The 24097-nt window shown below is 46.3% G+C and overlaps 1 protein-coding gene across 1 annotated transcript in view; it reads right to left on the reverse strand.

The window, feature by feature from the left end:
• The window catches only part of LOC120941395 (SCO-spondin-like), a 210291-nt gene that overhangs the window by 95981 nt on the left and 90213 nt on the right, over positions 1-24097 (reverse strand). The window contains exons 44-54 of the mRNA XM_040354735.1: positions 23868-24026; positions 18219-18396; positions 15615-15693; positions 15431-15488; positions 15224-15344; positions 13188-13437; positions 7813-7954; positions 7201-7383; positions 5090-5128; positions 2781-3725; positions 2078-2231 (exon numbers count right to left, since the gene is read on the reverse strand). Of these exons, the coding sequence (XP_040210669.1) occupies positions 2078-2231; positions 2781-3725; positions 5090-5128; positions 7201-7383; positions 7813-7954; positions 13188-13437; positions 15224-15344; positions 15431-15488; positions 15615-15693; positions 18219-18396; positions 23868-24026 (2308 nt within the window). The remainder of the gene's footprint in view (positions 1-2077; positions 2232-2780; positions 3726-5089; positions 5129-7200; positions 7384-7812; positions 7955-13187; positions 13438-15223; positions 15345-15430; positions 15489-15614; positions 15694-18218; positions 18397-23867; positions 24027-24097) is intronic.

The raw sequence follows: 24097 nt of genomic DNA on the forward strand, positions 1-24097 counted from the left end.
CACAGGATCGGTAGGAGGAGTTCTGTCCTACTCTCAGGGCCGCCATCAGGGGGGTAAAGGCAGTACACCTGTAAGGGGCCCGGAGGCCCCCAGGGGCCCGGATGGCAACCCCCTTTAAAAAAAATATATATATATATAGTTTTTTTTTAGGGGTCCAGAGGTCCCCAGGGGCCCGGAGGCCCCATATGGCAATTCCCCTTTTTTTAATTTATTTTTTATTTAAAAAAAATATATTTTTTTTTATATATTTTTATTTTATTTTTTATCAAAGGGCCAATTTTTTTTGTTTTTTTTAGAGGTTTCCGGAGGTCCCCAGGGCCCGAAGGCCCCCAGGGCCCCGGATGGAAACCCCCCCCTTTTTTTATTTATTTTTTCTAAAGAAATTTTTTTTTTTTTTCTAATATATTTTTATTTTATTTTTTATTAAAGGGCCAATTTTTTTTAGGGGTACGGGGGGCCCGGAGATCCCCAGGGCCCCGGATGACAACCCCCCTTTTTTTTATAAAAAAATATATATTTTGTATATATGTTTTTATTTATTATATATATGAATATATATATATATATATAAATATATATATATATACATAGATATGTATATATATTTATTATTATTAAAGGGCCCCGGATGGCAACCCCACTTTTTTTATATAAAAGCATTTTTTTTTATATTATTTTATTTCTTTTTTTTTATATATATATACTGTATTTATTGGCGTATAACACTCACTTTTTTACCCTGAAAATAGAGGGTAAACTGTGCCTGTGTGTTATACGCAGGGGGCTGTGGAAAGTATTTTTCCTGAAACTTCCCTCCTAAAGTTAGGGTGCGTGTTATACGCCGATAAATACGGTATATATTTTTTTATTAAAGGGCTCAGAGGTCCCCAGGGCCCCATGTGGGAAACCCCCTTTTTTTTATTTGTTATAAATGTGTATTTTTTTATTTATATATATTTATTTTTATAAAATTATATATTTATATACATTTATATATGTTTTTATTAAAGGGCCCCCCCCCCGCTTCTCAATTTCAGGTGGCAGCACCCCCCCCCCCCCCCCTGGTTCTCTGCTCCAGGGGGGCCCATGCCTGAAGCTGTGCAAGGGGCCCCATAATTCCTGATGGCTGCCCTGCCTACTCTTTGCTGCTGACTGCAGAGAAAAGGTGGGGGGCGGAGACGAGGGCGGTTCAGCAGCTGCACGAGTGGCGCGAGGGCCACGTGAAATGGCCTGGAGGGCTGGATTCATCCCACGGGCCTTGCGTTTGACACGAGTGTAATAGAGAGTTCTAATAGACACCGGCCCGGATTCAGAGAGCAATTGCGCCTGCGTAACCATAGTTACGCAGCGCGATTGCTTACTTGCGCCGGCGTAACGAATGCTCCTGATTCAGGAACCTCGTTACGCCGACTGCAGCCTAAGATCTGCGCGGCATAAGGCTCTTATGCCCGCATATCTTAGGCTGCATTCTTGCGATGGCCGCTAGGTGGCGTTCCCGTTGTGCTCAGCGTATAGTATGCAAATTGCATACTAACACCGATTCACAACGTTACGCGAGCCCTGCGTACGCAGTTTACGTCGTTTGCGTACGGCGGTTTTCGCATAAGGCTGCCCCTGCTATTAGCAGGGGCAGCCCATGTTACGTATACCCATCGTTCCCGCGTCGCGAAATTTGAACTTTACGTAGTTTGCGTAAGTGAATCGTGAATGGCGCTGGACGCCATTCACGTTCACTTTGAAGCAAATGACGTCCTTGCGACGTCATTTGCCGCAATGCACGTCGGGAAATTTTTTATCCGACGGAGATTGCGCTCTACGATCGCCGCGGGAACGCGCCTAATTTAAATGATTCCCGCCCCCTACGGGATCATTTAAATTGCGCGCGCTTATGCCGGGCATTTTGCCGGAGCGCCCACGCAATTTACGGAGCTACCGCTCCGTGAATCGCGGGTAGCGCAGAAAATTTGCGGGGGCGCAGGGCAAAAACGGTGCCCTGCGCCTCCGTAAAAAATGCTCATATCTTACTGAATCTGCCCCACCAATTAGACGGAAAAAAACTTGAGAGGCGTCAGAAGACTCACCGCAGAGCTGCTCATCGGAACCATCAATGCAGTCTTCCTGTCCATTGCAAACATTAACGGCGTCGACACAGCCAAACGCAGAGCAGACAAACTGACCGACGCTGCAGGTACTTCTGGGAAGCTCAGTGGTCAGATTCATCGGGGGCGTCCCTGGAATATAAAAAGTTCATCTCACATCTTACAAGGAGCAGAATTTCTCAGGTTTATTGATCACTGTACTAATAGGTTATGTTCATACAGAAATAGGGGACCCAGAGGGGAACCCCCCAGGTCGGACTTTCACTGTCTTGCAGGAGAGTTGCAAGATAGTGAGACCCGTTTTCCTTGTTCCAACTAATGAAATCCTGAATGCGTCCTGATGAAGCTTAACGGCGAGACGCGTTGGGCTCATATCATATACTTTGTTATTTCCATGTATATGGTTTTTAAATAACTTGTCTGCCCCGTTTGTATACCATGTATGTGTCCATGTTCTATTAAAGATAATTTTTTTACATCCTTATCATTTACTGTGCCGTGGGGGGTCACCCCCTGGGTCCCCTATTCCTGTATTCCCATAATTAATTACGGATGAGGCTTTCTCTATTTAGTCTAATAGGTTATGTTCCTCTTATCGATTGACATTCATCACTTGTATCATATTCCGTACACACCATAGGGCGGCGGTACTGGGAGGTCCCCCTCAAGCCCATTACAAACCTTCATACGTATGAGAGGCATGAAATTCCTCGCGGCCCCCTGGTCTAACGCCCCCCTCTTCTGGAGGGACCTCAACAGGCTCCTTCCAAATAACGACAGACCCTGACCCAGGCTTCAAGCTGGAATGATGTCCTTCTGGAAGAACAAAGATCTCAGGGCCGGGGGGTTCACCCTCCAGAGGGGCATTTCTTGGTGGAGGGGTTCCTGTTCCGTGGTGCAGGTCACGTGTCTCATTATACTGAGATGTGGATGACGCCTCCTCCACGCGTGGTCTGGACGGGTTGGACATTGGAGCTTCTTCAGTTACCGGTTCTTCTTTGTATGGTGGGACTTCCGCTTGTCCTGGAAGACTTGAGGGTTGAACAGATAGACCAGGGTGGCCAGTCCCTACCCAAGCTGGAGTACCCATTCCTGGCACTTCTTGTCCTACACTCAATGCGGGAAAACTTGTGTGTCCCGGGGTGCCACCTAAATCTGTACTCCATGTGTTCTTACCAGCAAGCCCAGGAACGCCGGTGTGAAAGGGGCCGGGACGAACTCCGGGACCTCCGGAAATGCCTTCTCCTGGCAGTGTGATGGCAGCCATGGGTGGAACGCTGCTGGGCGTTTCGTCTGTCCTTTGAGGTGGAGACGTCGTCATCAGTAGACCAGGAGAAGAGACGTCTCCAAACTCCAGGGTTGTGGATTCCGCTCTATGTCCGGGTCTGTCCGGGATTCTCATGCCGGGCTTTCCACTGACAAATGGCTTCTCCTGAATGCCAGGCTGACCAGCAGTCTCCGGTCTTGGTCCAGTTCCCTGTCCGGGTGTCTCTTGCTGCATTCCCGGGCTTCCTGTTGGTTGGGATGGTTGCAATATTCCCGGTTCTCCAACATGTGCGGGAAGAGAAGAGCCTGGATGGAGAGTGCTGCCCGGGGCTGTACTGTGTCCAGGTGGGAAGGTTACATCTAGGTGACAGGAAAGAGAGCACAAGCTGAAATATTCCAACCATTAAAGGAGCACAATGCTGAGAGCCTACTACATATCTAACACCAATATTCAGCCAATGTCAATCCTAATAAATAGAGCCATATTTGGTGCCATGTCTATTGTGTAGAGCCATATCTGGTGTCACATCCAATCTGCAGAGTCATATCTGGTGTCACATCTAATCTGCAGAGTCATATATGGTGTCACATCTAATCTGCAGAGTCATATCTGGTGTCACATCCAATCTGCAGAGCCATATCTGGTGTCACATCCAATCTGCAGAGCCATATCTGGTGTCACATCCAATCTGCAGAGCCATATCTGGTGTCACATCCAATCTGCAGAGCCATATCTGGTGTCACATCCAATCTGCAGAGCCATATCTGGTGTCACATCCAATCTGCAGAGCCATATCTGGTGTCATATCCAATCTGCAGAGCCATATCTGGTGTCACATCTAGACTGCAGAGTCATATCTGGTGTCACATCTAGTCTGCAGAGTCATATCTGGTGTCACATCTAGTCTGCAGAGCCATATCTGGTGTCACATCTAATCTGCAGAGCCATATCTGGTGTCACGTCTAATCTGTAGAGCCATATCTGGTGTCATGTCTAATCTGCAGAGCCATATCTGGTGTCACATCCAATCTGCAGAGCCATATCTGGTGTCACATCCAATCTGCAGAGCCATATCTGGTGTCATATCCAATCTGCAGAGTCGTATCTGGTGTCACATCTAGACTGCAGAGTCATATCTGGTGTCACATCTAGTCTGCAGAGCCATATCTGGTGTCACATCTAGTCTGCAGAGCCATATCTGGTGTCACATCTAATCTGCAGAGCCATATCTGGTGTCATGTCTAATCTGCAGAGCCATATCTGGTGTCATGTCTAATCTGCAGAGCCATATCTGGTGTCACATCTAATCTGCAAAGCCATATCTGGTGTCACATCTAGACTGCAGAGTCATATCTGGTGTCACATCTAGACTGCAGAGCCATATCTGGTGTCACATCTAATCTGCAGAGCCATATCTGGTGTCACATCTAATCTGCAGAGCCATCTCTGGTGTCATGTCTAATCTGCAGAGCCATATCTGGTGTCACATCTAATCTGCAGAGCCATATCTGGTGTCATATCTAATCTGCAGAGCCATATCTGGTGTCACATCTAATCTGCAGAGCCATATCTGGTGTCACATCATATCTAATCTGCAGAGCCATATCTGGTGTCACATCATATCTAATCTGCAGAGCCATATCTGGTGTCACATCATATCTAATCTGCAGAGCCATATCTGGTCTTATGTTCTACTTTATAATACCAGAGGAGGAAGACTCACCTGCTGGGGGAATGACCAGACCTGGAGTGACCACGGTGCCTGGAGGAGAAGGGAAACCAATGTGCTCAGTACTTTGTACAGAAATCTAGAGGACTAATAATTCCCTATTCCCCATATTCAGTGTTGGGACAACGTCATCCCGCACCCGGGGGAAAGAAGCCCCCCCCACTATGTGTGAGCTTAGGGGATGGAACCCCCAGCAGTCACAATGTCTTGTATTAGAATGAGCTCACTGGCGCCCCCATCACACGTACAGTAAACCCAGGGCAGCTAGCCCTCCTGCCCACCCCTTGACCCGGCCCCTCCCTTTATTGTATAGGTCTGACATATACCGCGTCGCTGTACGTAGAACACAAGGCCACTCCCCTTATTGTATAGGTCTGACATATACCGCGTCGCTGTACGTAGAACACAAGGCCACTCCCATTATATACGGTATATTCCGGATACCAGGAGACACGGGACTGAGCGTTTCCATATACTGGACGCGGCCCAACTATTGGTCCTTCAGTCTGTACATAATGGAGATTATCACCTTGTCTCATCATGGAAGACACTGTCCCCTTATGTATGATTGGGGGAGGGGGCACCTCTTGTACACTCATAGACAACCACTAGGGAAAAGGGTGGAGTTAAGGAAGGGGGTGTGGCACTGTCATTTAATATTCAGGTGTGTTCTCTGCCGTACCAGAAGCCATACCATGAAGGTTCTCACAAAGCTTCATTCGTAGCTCAGCATTGGGCTTGGGTTAGGGTAAGGGTTAGTGTAAGGGTTAGTGTAAGGGTTAGGGCCAGGGCTAGGGTAAGGGTCGGGGCTAGGGTAAGGGTAAGGGTTAGGGTCAGGGTAAGGATCAGGGATAGGGTAAGGGTTAGTGTAAGGGTCAGGGTAAGGGTTAGGGTCAGGGTAAGAGTTAGAGTAAGGGTCAGGGTAAGGGTCAGGGATAGGGTAAGGGTTAGTGTAAGGGTCAGGGTAAGGGTTAGGGTCAGGGTAAGGGTTAGGTCTAGGGTCAGGTCCAGGGCTAGGGTAAGGGCTAGGGTTAGGGTAGGGGTAAGGGTCAGGGATAGGGTAAGGGTTAGTGTAAGGGTCAGGGTCAGGGCTAGGGTAAGGGTCAGGGATAGGGTTAGGGTCAGGAATGGGGTTAGGGTTGGAGTAGGGGTAAGGGATAGGGCCAGGGCTGGGGTTAGGGTTGGAGTAGGGGTCAGGGATAGGGATAGGGTCAGGGCTGGGGTTAGGGTTAGGGTAAGGGTCAGGGTAGGGGTAAGGGTCGGGCTAGGGTCAGGGTAAGGGTCAGGGATAGGGTTAGGATCAGGGTCAGGGCTGGGGTTAGGGTTGGAGTAAGGGTCAGGGATAGGGTCAGGGCTGGGGTTAGGGTTGGAGTAAGGGTAAGGGTCAGGGATTGGGCCAGGGCTGAGGTTAGGGTTGGAGTAAGGGTCAGGGCCAGGGCTAGGGTTAGGGTAGGGGTCAGGGTAAGGGTCAGGGCTGGGGTTAGGGTTGGAGAAGGGGTCAGGGATAGGATCAGGGCTGGGGTTAGGGTTGGAGTAAGGGTCAGGGTAAGGGTTAGGGCAAGGGTTAGGGTCAGGGCTGGGGTTAGGGTTGGAGTAAGGGCCAGGGATAGGGCCAGGGCTAGGGTAAGGGTCAGGGCTAGGGTCAGGGTAAGGGTCAGGGATAGGGCTGGGGTTAGGGTTGGAGTAAGGGTCAGGGATAGGGTCAGGGCTGGGGTTAGGGTTGGAGTAAGGGTCAGGGTAAGGGTCAGGGCAAGGGATAGGGTTAGGGTCAGGGCTGGGGTTAGGGTTGGAGTAAGGGCCAGGGATAGGGCCAGGGCTAGGGTAAGGGTCAGGGCTAGGGTCAGGGTAAGGGTCAGGGTCAGGGATAGGGCTGGGTTAGGGTTGGAGTAAGGGTTAGGGATAGGGATAGGGCTGGGGTTAGGGTTGGAGTAGGGGTCAGGGATAGGGATAGGGCTGGGGTTAGGGTTGGCGTAAGGGTCAGGGTCAGGGTAAGGGATAGGGCCACGGCTGGGGTTAGGGTCAGAGTCGCGTATTAAAGATCCAACTCTTGAGACCAGTTGCCATCATATAAATCAGCCAGCAGAGTCTCTTCTACCATTTCTTACCACATCCGTCCTCGTCGGAGAAATCGCGGCAGTCGGGTTTCCCGTCACACAAAGATCTGGAGGCGTTCACGCACTCACCGCTGCGGCACTCAAACTCTCCCATCTGACAGTGAGAAGGCCTCACCTCCCCAGGAATGGTGACATAAGCCGGACCTTGTGTGACAGCGGCCATTGTGTGCTCCACTACAAGGAAAGAGAAGAGACATTCCTAAAACCTCGAAATATATCCCTCCCAGCATGCTTCACACCACCATTCCCTTATCCCTCCCAGCATGCTTCACACCACCATTCCCTTATCCCTCCCAGCATGCTTCACACCACCATTCCCTTATCCCTCCCAGCATGCTTCACACCACCATTCCCTTATCCCTCCCAGCATGCTTCACACCACCATTCCCTTATCTCTCCCAGCATGCTTCACACCACCATTCCCTTATCCCTCCCAGCATGCTTCACACCACCATTCCCGTATGCCTCCCAGCATGCTTCACACCACCATTCCCTTATCCCTCCCAGCATGCTTCACACCACCATTCCCTTATCCCTCCCAGCATGCTCCACACACATCCATCTGTTTCTATATGAAATCTGAGCAGAGGGGTGAAATCTCACCGTAGGGGCATCCGATGACCTCACAGCGAAGGTAGATGGCCTTGTGATAATCCACAGGATGAATGCGGAGGAATCGGGTCAGTATGGTGCGGCCCAACTCCCGCCTCACCGGACTGTTACTGTCTGAGTTGGCTTCAAATATCTAAACCAGAAAGAGAAATCAGAAATAGAAATCAGAAAGAGAAACCAGAAAGAGAAATCAGAAAGGGAAATCAGAAGGGGAAATCAGAGGGGAAATCAGAAAGAGAAATCAGAAGAGAAATCAGAAAGATAAACCAGAAGAGAAATCAGAAAGATAAACCAGAAGAGAAATCAGAAAGAGAAATCAGAAAGAGAAATCAGAAAGAGAAATCAGAAGAGAAATCAGAAAGAGAAATCAGAAGAGAAATCAGAAGAGAAATCAGAAAGATAATTCAGAAAGATAAATCAGAAGAGAAATCAGAAGAGAAATCAGAAGAGAAATCAGAAAGGGAAATCAGAAGAGAAATCAGAAAGAGAAATCAGAAGAGAAATCAGAAAGATAATTCAGAAAGATAAATCAGAAGAGAAATCAGAAGAGAAATCAGAAGAGAAATCAGAAAGAGAAATCAGACGAGAAATCAGAAGGGGAAATCAGAAGAGAAATCAGAAAGAGAAATCAGAAGAGAAATCAGAAGAGAAATCAGAAGAGAAATCAGAAAGGGAAATCAGAAGAGAAATCAGAAAGGGAAATCAGAAGAGAAATCAGAAAGGGAAATCAGAAAGAGAAATCAGAAAGAGAAATCAGAAGGGGAAATCAGAAGAGAAATCAGAAAGAGAAATCAGAAGAGAAATCAGAAAGAGAAATCAGAAAGGGAAATCAGAAGAGAAATCAGAAAGAGAAATCAGAAAGAGAAATCAGAAGAGAAATCAGAAAGATAAATCATAAAGGGAAATCAGAAGAGAAATCAGAAGAGAAACCAGAAAGAGAAATCAGAAGAGAAATCAGAAGAGAAATCAGAAAGAGAAATCAGAAGAGAAATCAGAAAGAGAAATCAGAAGATAAATCAGAAAGAGAAATCAGAAGAGAAATCAGAAGAGAAACCAGAAAGAGAAATCAGAAGAGAAATCAGAAGAGAAATCAGAAAAAAATCAGAAGAGAAATCAGAAAGAGAAATCAGAAAGGGAAATCAGAAGAGAAATCAGAAAGAGAAATCAGAAGAGAAATCAGAAAGAGAAATCAGAAGAGAAATCAGAAAGGGAAATCAGAAGAGAAATCAGAAAGAGAAATCAGAAGGGGAAATCAGAAGAGAAATCAGAAAGAGAAATCAGAAGAGAAATCAGAAAGAGAAATCAGAAAGGGAAATCAGAAGAGAAATCAGAAAGGGAAATCAGAAGAGAAATCAGAAAGGGAAATCAGAAGAGAAATCAGAAAAGGAAATCAGAAAGAGAAATCAGAAGAAAAATCAGAAGAGAAATCAGAAAGAGAAATCAGAAAGAGAAATCAGAAAGAGAAAGAGAAATCAGAAAGAGAAATCAGAAAGGGAAATCGGAAAAGAAATCAGAAAGATAAATCAGAAGAGAAATCAGAAAGAGAAATCAGAAAGGGAAATCAGAAAGAGAAATCAGAAAGGGAAATCAGAAGATAAATCAGAAAGGGAAATCAGAAAGAGAAATCAGAAGAGAAATCAGAAAGATAAATCAGAAGAGAAATCAGAAGAGAAATCAGAAAGATAAATCAGAAGAGAAATCAGAAAGGGAAATCAGAAGAGAAATCAGAAGAGAAATCAGAAGGGGAAATCAGAAGAGAAATCAGAAAGAGAAATCAGAAAGAGAAATCAGAAAGGGAAATCAGAAGAGAAATCAGAAAGAGAAATCAGAAAGGGAAATCAGAAAGGGAAATCAGAAAGGGAAATCAAAAAGGGAAATCAGAAAGGGAAATCAGATGAGAAACCAGAAAGAGAAAATCAGAAGAGAAATCAGAAGAGAAATCAGAAAGAGAAATCAGAAGAGAAATCAGAAAGAGAAATCAGAAAGAGAAATCAGAAAGAGAAATCAGAAAGAGAAATCAGAAGAGAAATCAGAAAGAGAAATCAGAAAGAGAAATCAGAAAGGGAAATCAGAAGAGAAACCAGAAAGAGAAATCAGAAGAGAAATCAGAAAGGGAAATCAGAAGAGAAATCAGAAAGATAAATCAGAAGATAAATCAGAAAGAGAAATCAGAAGAGAAATCAGAAGAGAAACCAGAAAGAGAAATCAGAAGAGAAATCAGAAAGAGAAATCAGAAAAAAATCAGAAGAGAAATCAGAAAGAGAAATCAGAAGAGAAATCAGAAAGAGAAATCAGAAAGAGAAATCAGAAGAGAAATCAGAAAGAGAAATCAGAAGAGAAATCAGAAAGGGAAATCAGAAGAGAAATCAGAAAGGGAAATCAGAAGAGAAATCAGAAAGGGAAATCAGAAGAGAAATCAGAAAAGGAAATCAGAAAGAGAAATCAGAAAGGGAAATCGGAAAAGAAATCAGAAGAGAAATCAGAAAGAGAAATCAGAAAGGGAAATCAGAAAGGGAAATCAGAAAGAGAAATCAGAAAGGGAAATCAGAAGATAAATCAGAAAGGGAAATCAGAAAGAGAAATCAGAAGAGAAATCAGAAAGAGAAATCAGAAGAGAAATCAGAAAGATAAATCAGAAGAGAAATCAGAAAGAGAAATCAGAAAGGGAAATCAGAAGAGAAATCAGAAGAGAAATCAGAAGAGAAATCAGAAGGGGAAATCAGAAAGAGAAATCAGAAAGAGAAATCAGAAAGGGAAATCAGAAGAGAAATCAGAAAGGGAAATCAGAAGAGAAATCAGAAAGAGAAATCAGAAAGGGAAATCAGAAAGAGAAATCAGAAAGGGAAATCAGAAGAGAAATCAGAAAGGGAAATCAGAAGATAAATCAGAAAGGGAAATCAGAAAGAGAAATCAGAAGAGAAATCAGAAAGAGAAATCAGAAGAGAAATCAGAAAGATAAATCAGAAGAGAAATCAGAAAGAGAAATCAGAAAGAGAAATCAGAAGAGAAATCAGAAAGGGAAATCAGAAAGGGAAATCAGAAGAGAAATCAGAAAGAGAAATCAGAAAGGGAAATCAGAAGAGAAATCAGAAAGAGAAATCAGAAAGAGAAATCAGAAAGGGAAATCAGAAAGAGAAATCAGAAAGAGAAATCAGAAAGGGAAATCAGAAGATAAATCAGAAAGGGAAATCAGAAAGAGAAATCAGAAGAGAAATCAGAAAGAGAAATCAGAAGAGAAATCAGAAAGATAAATCAGAAGAGAAATCAGAAAGAGAAATCAGAAAGAGAAATCAGAAGATAAATCAGAAAGGGAAATCAGAAGAGAAATCAGAAGAGAAATCAGAAGGGGAAATCAGAAGAGAAATCAGAAAGAGAAATCAGAAAGGGAAATCAGAAGAGAAATCAGAAAGGGAAATCAGAAGAGAAATCAGAAAGAGAAATCAGAAAGAGAAATCAGAAAGGGAAATCAGAAAGGGAAATCAGAAAGAGAAATCAGAAAGGGAAATCAGAAGAGAAATCAGAAAGGGAAATCAGAAGATAAATCAGAAAGGGAAATCAGAAAGAGAAATCAGAAGAGAAATCAGAAAGAGAAATCAGAAGAGAAATCAGAAAGATAAATCAGAAGAGAAATCAGAAAGAGAAATCAGAAAGAGAAATCAGAAGAGAAATCAGAAAGGGAAATCAGAAGAGAAATCAGAAAGAGAAATCAGAAAGGGAAATCAGAAGAGAAATCAGAAAGAGAAATCAGAAAGAGAAATCAGAAAGAGAAATCAGAAAGAGAAATCAGAAAGGGAAATCAGAAAGGGAAATCAGAAAGGGAAATCAGATGAGAAACCAGAAAGAGAAAATCAGAAGAGAAATCAGAAGAGAAATCAGAAGAGATTGGATCACAATGGAAACCAATGGTGAGGAGCAGATGGAGGGGTCTCATTATTATTCTTCTCCTCTTATTATTACTAATGCTGTTGTATGATTATTCCTAATATAGCACTACCCCCGAAGGGGCCGCTGGTTTAAATGTGGGCCTGCCGTTACCTTACCACGTTCGTCTTAGGGGTCCTCCTTGAAGAGTTATTCACAAATGTCGGCACCAACACTTATAGCTAGATTCAGGTACGATCCGCCTATCTTTATGCCGGCGTAGCGCATCCCATTTGCGCTACGCCGACGTAAGATAGTGAGGCAAGTACTGTATTCACAAAGCACTTGCCTCCTAAGTTACGTCGGCGTAGCGCAAATGGCCCGGCGTAACCCCGCCTAATTCAAAATGGGCAGGTAGGGGGCGTGTTGTATGGTAATGAATTCACGATTCATTACCATACATGTAAACGAAGCGCCGATCGTACGGCACATGCGCGCGCATGCTCAGTATGACGTCGCAAATACTCCTTGCTTTCGACGTGAACGTAACCTGCGCCCAGCCCCATTCTGAATCGGCTGACGCAAACGACGTAAACGACGTGAAATTCGACGGCTGTCCGACGTCCATACTTAACATTGGCTGCGCCATCTTTTTGGTGGTTGATCTTTACGGGAAAATTGTAATATCTCGCGCCAATAAAATGATATATGAATGTGATTGACTACACAAAAATAGTAAATAAGCAGCTCCCCTAAAATTGAGACCTCAGTCAAAGGTCAAAAATAAATAATGAAGATATGTGGGGGGGAGGGGGGGGCGCTAGAACTAAATAATAAGTGAATGAATAATACCTAAACGGTAGGTGATACCTAAGCAGTATTAATAATAATAATAATAGTGTAGGATGGTCCGTCTGAACCAACAATGGCATACAAGTGAACATAAGCACAATTTGGAGTGAATACAAAAAAATTGTAAAAAAATATATATATATATATATAATTAATAAATGGATATATATAGATATAGTCCATTCATACGTGTTCTTGTCAGATTGAACTGAATAAAACAATGCCGGAGATTCAGCAATGCGTGCGTTCCAGGCCGGAGAACCAGCGGGACCGGAAGTGCGTCGCTTGTGCGTACGTAACCAGGCGCCTCGACGTACGTTTCGTGATTGACACGTCGTCAGGAAGCGAGACGCTTCCTGAAGACGTGTCAATCACGAAACGTACGCACCCCGCCAGAACAGTGTCTGTTCGTTAAGTACCCTCTCCCAGAATGCACAGCGCCGGAGACCACGCCCACCGGGCTGCTTCTGGGAAAAGAATACTCAATACACCCAACTCGCTGCATTTCCAACCTTGACCCGCGGTGGACAGCGACACCCGCAGGCAAGTGGAAAATGTGCAACGCAGCTGAACTGGAACAGAATCCAAAACTTTTACACAATCATTGCAAACCAAACTCCTCCTCCGATCACTGAGATTTATAAAGTTCTCACCTGGGGTTCCTCCGGGGAGGTCTTCTCCTGAGCGGTGAAGTTCTGCGGGGAGGTCTTCTCCTGAGCGGTGAAGTTCCGGTAGACGTGTCCATCATTGCTGTACATGAGATGGTACTTGGTGGTGTAACCTCCTGACTGGCGCCCCCCCTGGGTGATGATGGCGGAGATGAAGGTGGGCTGTAGAAAGTCTATCTGGAAGTACGGCTCCTTATCCGAGTCCAGAGGACTCCACCCGGGAACAATGTTCATTCTGGAGGAAGATTCTATATTCAGTGTGTCACCCATAGACATCCCGTCTGTATTCAGTGTGTCACCCATAGACATCCCGTCTGTATTCAGTGTGTCACCCATAGACATCCCCGTCTGTATTCAGTGTGTCACCCATAGACATCCCGTCTGTATTCAGTGTGTCACCCATAGACATCCCGTCTGTATTCAGTGTGTCACCCATAGACATCCCCGTCTGTATTCTGCATTTTACACCCCACCTTACTATACATAATGGATGTGTTCTCAACTTACTCTTCAACAGCTCCTCCCCCAGTTTTCAGCTCCTCCCTCTTTTCACAGCTGCTCCTCCTTCACTCCCGACTGCTCCCCAGTTCTCAGCTCCTCCCTCATTCCTTGCTGCTTTCCCAGCTCCTCCCTCAGTTCTCAGATCCTCCCTCAGTTCTCAGCTCCACCTTCAAGACCTAGCCATTTGTTTTAGTTTCTAGCTCTCATCTCCTCCCTCAGTTCTCAGCTCCTCCCTCAGTTCTCAGATTCACCTTCAGGACCTCGCAATTCTTTCAGTTTCCAGCTCCTCCCTTAATTCTTAGCGCCTTCCTTATTTCTCAGCTCCCAGCTCCTCCCTCAGTTCTTAGCCCCTCCCTCAGTTCTCAGCTCCACCTTCAGGACCTAGCCATTTTTTAGTTTCTAGCTCCTCCCTCAGTTCTCAGCCCCTCCCTCAGTTCTCAGCTCCACCTTCAGGACCTAGCCATTTAGTTTCCAGCTCCACCCTCAGTTCTCACCTCCACCTTATGGACCTAACCATTCTTTCAGATTCCAGCTCCTCCCTCAGTTCTCAGCTCCACCTTCAGGACCTCTCAATTCTTTCAGTTTCTAGGTCCTCCCCCAATTCTCAGCTCCTCCCTTAGTTCTCAGCTCCTCCCTCAGTTCTCATCTCCAACTTCAGTACCTCGCAATTCTTTCAGTTTCCAGCTCCTCCCTCAATTCTCAGCACCTTCGTTAATTCTCAGCTCCTCCCTCAGCTCCCAGCTCTTCCCTCAGTTCTTAACCCCTCCCCCAATTCTCAGCTCCTCCCTCAGTTCTCATCTCCAACTTCAGGACCTCGCAATTCTTTCAGTTTCCAGCTCCTCCCTCAATTCTCAGCGCCTTCATTATTTCTCAGCTCCTCCCTCAGCTCACAGCTCCTCCCTCAGTTCTTAACTCCTCCCCCAATTCTCAGCTCCTCCCTCAATTCTCAGCTCCACCTTCAGGACCTAGCCATTCTTTCAGTTTCCAGCTCCTCCCCCAGTTCTCAGCTCCTCCCTCAGTTCTTAACCCCTCCCCCAATTCTCAGCTCCTCCCTCAGTTCTCATCTCCACCTTCAGGACCTAGCCATTCTTTCAGTTTCCAGCTCCTCCCCCATTTCCCAGCTCCTCCCTCAGTTCTTAGCTCCACCTTCAGTCATTCTTTCAGTTCCCAGCTACTTCCTTATTTCTCAGCTCCTCCCTCAGTTCCCAGCTCCTCCCTCAGTTCCAATCTCCTCCTTCAGTTCACAGCTCCTCCCTCAGTTCCAATCTCCTCCCTCAGTTCCAATCTCCTCCCTCAGATCCAATCTCCTCCCTCAGATCCAATCTCCTCCCTCAGTTCCAATCTCCTCCCTCAGTTCCAATCTCCTCCCTCAGATCCAATCTCCTCCCTCAGTTCCAATCTCCTCCCTCAGATCCAATCTCCTCCCTCAGTTCCAATCTCCTCCCTCAGTTCCAATCTCCTCCCTCAGTTTCCAAGTCTCCCCCCACATGTAAGGAACATAGATAAGGCAATCCACTGACATGTTTGGGACGATATTGAGGCGCCCGGCGTCGGGCGGGTTGTTCTCTTTGTAGGAGGAGGCCGTCAGCTGCTTGTAGTGGATCCGCCCATCCTCCAGGCCCAGCGCTCCGTCACATGAAGCTGTCATGGCGGATCAGACATGTATAAGTCACACACAGATCTCTACAAATTTCCCCTCACATTGAGATCAACGTTTTATCGTTTACCTGGAGGTGTGGAGATCCCTCCCTCCGGAAATTCAGGCTGGGCGGTGCCTGCAGGTCCCTGTGAGAGAAAACGAAAACCCCGTGTGATGTGGGGGATATCTGCACCAAGGCTGGGGGGGGGGTAAGTGGGGAAGGGGTGTGGATTACACGCCATGTCACAACCAATCGCCAACATCCTGCTCACCTGTCCTGTGGCTTTGGTTGGTCTAGATGAAGGGGTGGGAACAATCGGCCAATGAGGGCTTTCTCCTCCCACTGTGGAGCTGCAGAGTAATAACACAGATAGAGGCCGTATTTACCATCGTCACCCATAGGGTCACCCCAACATACATGAACTTAGGGTCACCCCAACATACATGAACTTAGGGTCACCCCCACCATACATGAACTTAGGGTCACCCCAACATACATGAACTTAGGGTCACCCACCATACATGAACTTAGGGTCACCCCCCACCATACATGAACTTAGGGTCACCCCAACATACATGAACTTAGGGTCACCCCCACCATACATGAACTTAGGGACACCCCAACATACATGAACTTAGGGTCACCCCCACCATACATGAACTTAGGGTCACCCCAACATACATGAACTTAGGGTCACCCCCACCATACATGAACTTAGGGACACCCCAACATACATGAACTTAGGGTCACCCCACCATACATGAACTTAGGGTCACCCACCATACATGAACTTAGGGACACCCCAACATACATGAACTTAGGGACACCCCCACCATACATGAACTTAGGGTCACCCCCACCATACATGAACTTAGGGTCACCCCACCATACATGAACTTAGGGTCACCCCAACCATACATGAACTTAGGGTCACCCCAACATACATGAACTTAGGGTCACCCCCACCATACATGAACTTAGGGTCACCCCCCACCATACATGAACTTAGGGTCACCCCACCATACATGAACTTAGGGTCACCCACCATACATGAACTTAGGGTCACCCCCACCATACATGAACTTAGGGTCACCCACCATACATGAACTTAGGGTCACCCCAACATACATGAACTTAGGGACACCCCCACCATACATGAACTTAGGGTCTCCCCCACCATACATGAACTTAGGGTCACCCCACCATACATGAACTTAGGGTCACCTCCACCATACATGAACTTAGGGTCACCCACCATACATGAACTTAGGGTCACCCCCACCATACATGAACTTAGGGTCACCCCAACATACATGAACTTAGGGCCCCCCATACATGAACTTAGGGTCACCCCCACATACATGAACTTAGGGTCACCCCACCATACATGAACTTAGGGTCACCCCACCATACATGAACTTAGGGTCACCCCCACCATACATGAACTTAGGGTCACCCCCCACCATACATAAACTTAGGGTCACCCCCACCATACATGAACTTAGGGTCACCCCCACATACATGAACTTAGGGTCACCCCAACATACATGAACTTAGGGTCACCCCACCATACATGAACTTAGGGTCAACCCCACCATACATGAACTTAGGGTCACCCCCACCATACATGAACTTAGGGACACCTCCACCATACCTGAACTTAGGGTCACCCACCATACATGAACTTAGGGTCACCTTCTCCATACATGAACTTAGGGTCACCCACCATACATGAACTTAGGGACACCCCCCACCATACATGAACTTAGGGTCACCCCAACATACATGAACTTAGGGACACCCCCCACCATACATGAACTTAGGGTCACCCCCACCATACATGAACTTAGGGTCACCCCCACCATACATGAACTTAGGGTCACCCCCCACCATACATGAACTTAGGGACACCTCCACCATACATGAACTTAGGGTCACCCCAACATACATGAACTTAGGGTCACCCCAACATACATGAACTTAGGGTCACCCCAACATACATGAACATAGGGTCACCCACCATACATGAACTTAGGGTCACCCACCATACATGAACTTAGGGTCACCCCCCACCATACATGAACTTAGGGACACCCCCCACCATACATGAACTTAGGGTCACCCACCATACATGAACTTAGGGTCACCCCCACCATACATGAACTTAGGGTCACCCCCCACCATACATGAACTTAGGGTCACCCCCACCATACATGAACTTAGGGTCAACCCCACCATACATGAACTTAGGGTCACCCCCACCATACATGAACTTAGGGACACCTCCACCATACATGAACTTAGGGTCACCCCAACATACATGAACTTAGGGTCACCCCCACCATACATGAACTTAGGGTCACCCCAACATACATGAACTTAGGGTCACCCCAACATACATGAACTTAGGGTCACCCACCATACATGAACTTAGGGACACCCCCCACCATACATGAACTTAGGGTCACCCCCACCATACATGAACTTAGGGTCACCCCAACATACATGAACTTAGGGTCACCCACCATACATGAACTTAGGGTCACCTCCTCCATACATGAACTTAGGGTCACCCCAACATACATGAACTTAGGGTCACCCACCATACATGAACTTAGGGTCACCCCCCACCATACATGAACTTAGGGTCACCCCCACCATACATGAACTTAGGGTCACCCCCACCATACATGAACTTAGGGTCACCCCCCACCATACATGAACTTAGGGTCACCCCCACCATACATGAACTTAGGGTCACCCCCACCATACATGAACTTAGGGTCACCCCCACCATACATGAACTTAGGGTCACCCCAACATACATGAACTTAGGGTCACCCCCCACCATACATGAACTTCCTTCTCATCTCACCTCCAGGGGGCGCTGGCCAGCGTTGTGGACACACAGCCAATCTCATCTGCCCCGTCGGCACAATCAGGGTGACCGTCGCACCGTTGGGACGCCATAACGCAGTTACCGGAAGATTTACAGTAAAACTCCAAATTTGGACACCCCAATCTGGCGGGGGAGAGCGGGGAAGGGGCGGTGCCTGTGAGACGAGACGCACAGAACTGTTACATACAACAAATCACATCAGGAGGATCAATAGATAACAGATAACAGCCAACCAATGGGAAGAGGAGGATTCATTACACCCGATTTATAGGCCCTGATTGATAATATCTCATTTGTAATCCCTGATTGATTATCCCTGATTGATAAATCCTTAATAATAATATTTATTCATTTCTGATTGATGAATACTGATTGACAATTTCTGATTGCTGATCCCTGAATGGCGACCCTTAATTGATAATCTGTGATTAATAGTCCCTCATTGGTGATCCCTATTTCATAATCCCTGATTTTTAACTCTGATTGATGATTCCTGACTGATAATCATTGATTAATGATCTCTAAATGATGATTCCTAATAATAATACTGATTGATAATCTCTGATTGATGATCCCTGATTAAAAAATTCTGATCGATGATTCCTTAACAATAATAATATTAATACTGATTGATGATCCCTTATTGATGGGCCCTGATTGATAATTACTGCTTGATGGCCCCTTATTGATGACTCCTGATTGATTATTTCTGATTGATAATCCCTGATTGATAATCTCTGATTGATAATCCCTGATTAAAAATTTCTGATCGATGATTCCTTATCAATAATAATATTAATACTGATTGATGATCCCTTATTGATGGGCCCTGATTGATGATCCCTTATGGATGGCCCCTGATTGATTATTTCTGATTGATAATCTCTGATTGATAATCCCTGATTGATAATCTCTGATTGATAATCTCTGATTGATGATCCCTGATTAAAAATTTCTGATCGATGATTCCTTATCAATAATAATATTAATACTGATTGATGATCCCTTATTGATGGGCCCTGATTGATAATTACTGAGTGATGGCCCCTGATTGATGATCCCTTATTGATGACTCCTGATTGATAATTACTTATTGATGGCCCCTGATTGATGACCCCTTATTGATGGCCCCTGATTGATGACCCCTTATTGATGACTCCTGATTGATAATTACTGAGTGATGGCCCCTGATTGATGATCCCTTATTGATGGCCCCTGATTGATAATTACTGATTGATGGCCCCTAAATGATGATCTGTAACAGTGGGACCCAGAGGCTCTTGAAGGATGTGGGGTACTCCTGTGTCTCATCCTATGTCCACTAGGGGCATAGGATGACTGAGAACTGATATCATGGATTACATGAGATGGGACAGTAATGATATTTCATGTATTGCAGGAGATCTTAGAATATTACAGGTGGTTAATTCTGAACCCAACAGGTCAATAGAGTGTCTCCTTTAATGTGGAACATAGACTGTTGAGATGTTAATCACCTCCAGCTACCTGGCTGTAGTGAGGAAAGCTGTGATTGCATTCTATTGTCTATTGTGCTAATTAAGTCTGGCTCCTAAGATATTTCATGGTGCTATGCTAATTAACCCTGTATTGTGTGAAAGTTCTATTGATGATAATATGTGATGTGAGTTAGCACACTGTAAATGTCAGACGTCTGACTTATGTTCACTAAAGGAATGTGTATTGTATAGAAGGTGAGAAAAGCTTATTGCGGAGTCACAATGTCTGGGTAAATGATAGTAATTAACTCATGTAGATTCGGTGCCAGAAAGTCTGACTAAAAAATGTGTATTGTGTTCCTTGTGTAATGTTGTGGGTGGAGTTGATTCATTGTTCACTTGGTTACCGACTGTATAAAAAGAGCCTGAGTTTGTCATTAAAATCTATCTATCCGTTTGGAACCAGAGAACAGAGCTGTGTGTGTCTCGTTATTCTGGGGGAAATCCAATGGGTCGTGTCTGCTGGATTGTGGAGTGTCGGAAGCTGTCGTGGGTTGGTGGAATGGAATATCGTAACGACGTTAACCCCTGACCGTTACATGATCCCTTATTGATGGCCCCTGATTGATAATTACTGATTGATGGCCCCTCATTGATGGCCCCTGATTGATGATCCCTTATTGATGATCCCTTATTGATGACCCCTGATTGATGATCCCTTATTGATGGCCCCTGATTGATGATCCCTTATTGATGGCCCCTGATTGATGATCCCTTATTGATGACCCCTGATTGATGATCCCTTATTGATGACCCCTGATTGATCCATTATTGATGACCCCTGATTGATGATCCCTTATGGGCCCTGATTGATGATCCCTTATTGATGATCCCTGATTGATGATCCCTTATTGATGGACCCTGATTGATGATCCCTTATTAATGACCCCTGATTGATCCATTATTGATGACCCCTGATTGATGATCCCTTATGGGCCCTGATTGATGATCCCTTATTGATGAGTCCTTATTGATGATCCCTTATTGATGACCCCTGATTGATGATCCCTTATTGATGACCCCTGATTGATGACCCCTGATTGGTGATCCCTTATTGATGACCCCTGATTGATGATCCCTGATTGATGACCCATTATTGATGACCCCTGATTGATGACCCCTTATTGATGACCCCTGATTGATGATCCCTTATGGGCCCTGATTGATGATCCCTTATTGATGATCCCTTATTGATGATCCCTTATTGATGACCCCTGATTGATGATCCCTGATTGATGACCCCTTATTGATGATCCCTTATTGATGACCCCTGATTGATGATCCCTTATTGATGACCCCTGATTGATGATCCCTTATTGATGACCCCTGATTGATGATCCTCTATTGATGACCCCTGATTGATGATCCCTTATTGATGATCCCTTATTGATGATCCCTTATTGATGACCCCTGATTGATGATCCCTTATTGATGACCCCTGATTGATGATCCCTTATTGATGACCCCCTGATTGATGATCCTATATTGATGACCCCTGATTGATGATCCCTTATTTATGACCCCTGATTGATAATCCCTTATTGATGGCCCCTGATGGATGATCCCTTATTGATGACCCCTGATTGATCCATTATTGATGACCCCTGATTGATGATCCCTTATGGGCCCTGATTGATGATCCCTTATTGATGACTCCTGATTGATGACCCATGATTGATGATCCCTTATTGATGACCCCTGATTGATAATTACTGATTGATGATCCCTGATTGATGATCCCTTATTGATGACCCCTGATTGATGATCCCTGATTGATGGCCCCTGATCGATAATTACTGATTGATGACCCCTGATTACATTAGACCCCATACCATGCAGTACACAGATACAGAAATAATGTTCACATATTTTTTATATTTTTTCATTATATGAAGATTTCTGTCTCTTTACAAACACCAAAAGTACAGAAATCTTCCGGTTGATCCACCAGAAATACATTTAGATTCCTATTTCCTGCAGTGAGGACGTTGCCCACATCTCCTCTGCTGCACCGAAATCCCAGACCTGCCCAGTACTCCTCTGCTGGACTACAGGACACCTCCCCCTTATGTTATGCAGATGAAGGGAGGGGTTTTGGAGATTGGGAGAGGGGGAGGGGTTATGGAGATGAGGCGAGGGGGAGGGGTTATGGAGATGAGGAGAGGGGGACGGGTTATGTAGAACAGGAGAGAGGGAGGGATTATGAAGAAGAGGAGAGGGGGAGGGGTTATGAAGAAGAGGAGAGGGGGAGGGATTATGGAGATGAGGGGGAGGAGTTAATGTATGGCAATAAGAACAGTAGGTGGGGTGATGGCGATGAGGAGAGAACTTATGGAAACAAGATGAGGGGGAGGAGTTAAGGGGCGAGGAGAGGGGGAGGAATTATGAAGATAAAATGAGTGGAGTGATTATGGACATGAGAAAGGGGAGGGGTCATGGATCTGAAAGAGGGAGGGGTTATGGAGATGAGGCGAGGGGGAGGGGTTATGGAGATGAGGAGAGGTTATGTAGATGAGAAGGGGAGGGGTTAAGGAGATCAGGAGGTGGGGTTACGGCGGTGGAGGGATTATGAAGATTAAATGAGTGGGAGGGGTTATGGGGATAAAAAAAGGGGGAGGGTGTTATGGAGATGAGGAGAGAGGGAGGGGTTATGGCAATGAGGAGAGGGGGAGGAGCTATGAAGATTAAATGAGTGGGAGGGGTTTTGGAGATGTGAAAGGGGAAGAGGCCATAGAGATGTGAAGAGGGGGAGGAGCTAAGGAGATGAGGAGAGAGGTAGGGGTTGTGGAGATGAGGGGGAGGAGCTATGAAGATGGAATGAGTGGGAGGGGTTATGGAGATGATCAAAGGGGGAGGGGTTATGGAGATGAGGGGGGGGAGTTATGAAGATGAAATTAGTGGGAGGGGTTTTGGAGATGTGAAAGGGGAAGAGGCCATAGAGATGTGGTGAGGGGGAGGAGCTATGGAGATGAGGGTGATGAGGAGAGGGGTTGTGGAAATGAGCAAAGGGGGAGGAGCTATGAAGATGGAATGAGTGGTAGGGGTTATGAAGATGTGAAAGGGGAAGAGGCCATAGAGATGTGAAGAGGGGGAGGAGCTATGGAGATGAAATGAGTGGGAGGGGATTTGGAGATGTGAAAAGGGGAAGAGGCCATAGAGATGTGGTGAGGGGGAGGAGCTATGTAGATGAGGGTGATGAGGAGAGGGGAGGGGTTGTGGAAATGAGCAAAGGGGGAGGAGCTATGAAGATGGAATGCGTGGGAGGGGTTATGGAGATGAAATGTGTGGGAGGGGTTATGTAGATAAGAAAGGAGGAGGGGTCATGAGGAGAGGGGGAGGGGCAGATCTGACAACACTACTTGGAGAGGAGAGGACGGCGTTGTCAGGATCTCTCTGGATTTCTGGCAGATCCCCGGATCTTTGGGTCGTGGCGTTTTCTCTCCAGGACTGGGACACTAATCCCCCCCAATCACCCCCATCCCCCGACATTACCACAATAGATCTCGTCTGATTGGTCCCCCCCCCCAATCACCCCCATCCCCCGTCATTACTACAATAGATCTCGTCTGATTGGTCCCCCCAATCACCCCCATCCCCCGACATTACCACAATAGATCTCGTCTGATTGGTCCCCCCAATCACCCCCATCCCCCGACATTACCACAATAGATCTCGTCTGATTGGTCCCCCCCCCAATCACCCCCATCCCCCGTCATTACTACAATAGATCTCGTCTGATTGGTCCCCCCAATCACCCCCATCCCCCGACATTACCACAATAGATCTCGTCTGATTGGTCCCCCCAATCACCCCCATCCCCCGACATTACCACAATAGATCTCGTCTGATTGGTCCCCCCAATCACCCCCATCCCCCGACATTACCACAATAGATCTCGTCTGATTGGTCCCCCCAATCACCCCCATCCCCCGACATTACCACAATAGATCTCGTCTGATTGGTCCCCCCCCAATCACCCCCATCCCCCGACATTACCACAATAGATCTCGTCTGATTGGTCCCCCCCCAATCACCCCCATCCCCCGACATTACTACAATAGATCTCGTCTGATTGGTCCCCCCAATCACCCCCATCCCCCGACATTACCACAATAGATCTCGTCTGATTGGTCCCCGCAGTCGTTGATTCCATTGCACAGAACTCCATGGGGTCCGGCCAGGACGCAGCGCCCATTGTGACACTGGAACTGCCCGGGCCGGCACTGGTGTTGGGTGGGGACGGGCGTGGTGGTCGGTCCGGCAGACACTGTAATGGAGAAGGGAGGAGCCTATCAGTGACCAGGGCATGCTGGGACTTGTAGTTCTCTCATAGATTCC

This window comes from Rana temporaria, chromosome 5 (genome assembly GCF_905171775.1).
Source record: "Rana temporaria chromosome 5, aRanTem1.1, whole genome shotgun sequence".
Classification (NCBI taxonomy): domain Eukaryota; kingdom Metazoa; phylum Chordata; class Amphibia; order Anura; family Ranidae; genus Rana; species Rana temporaria.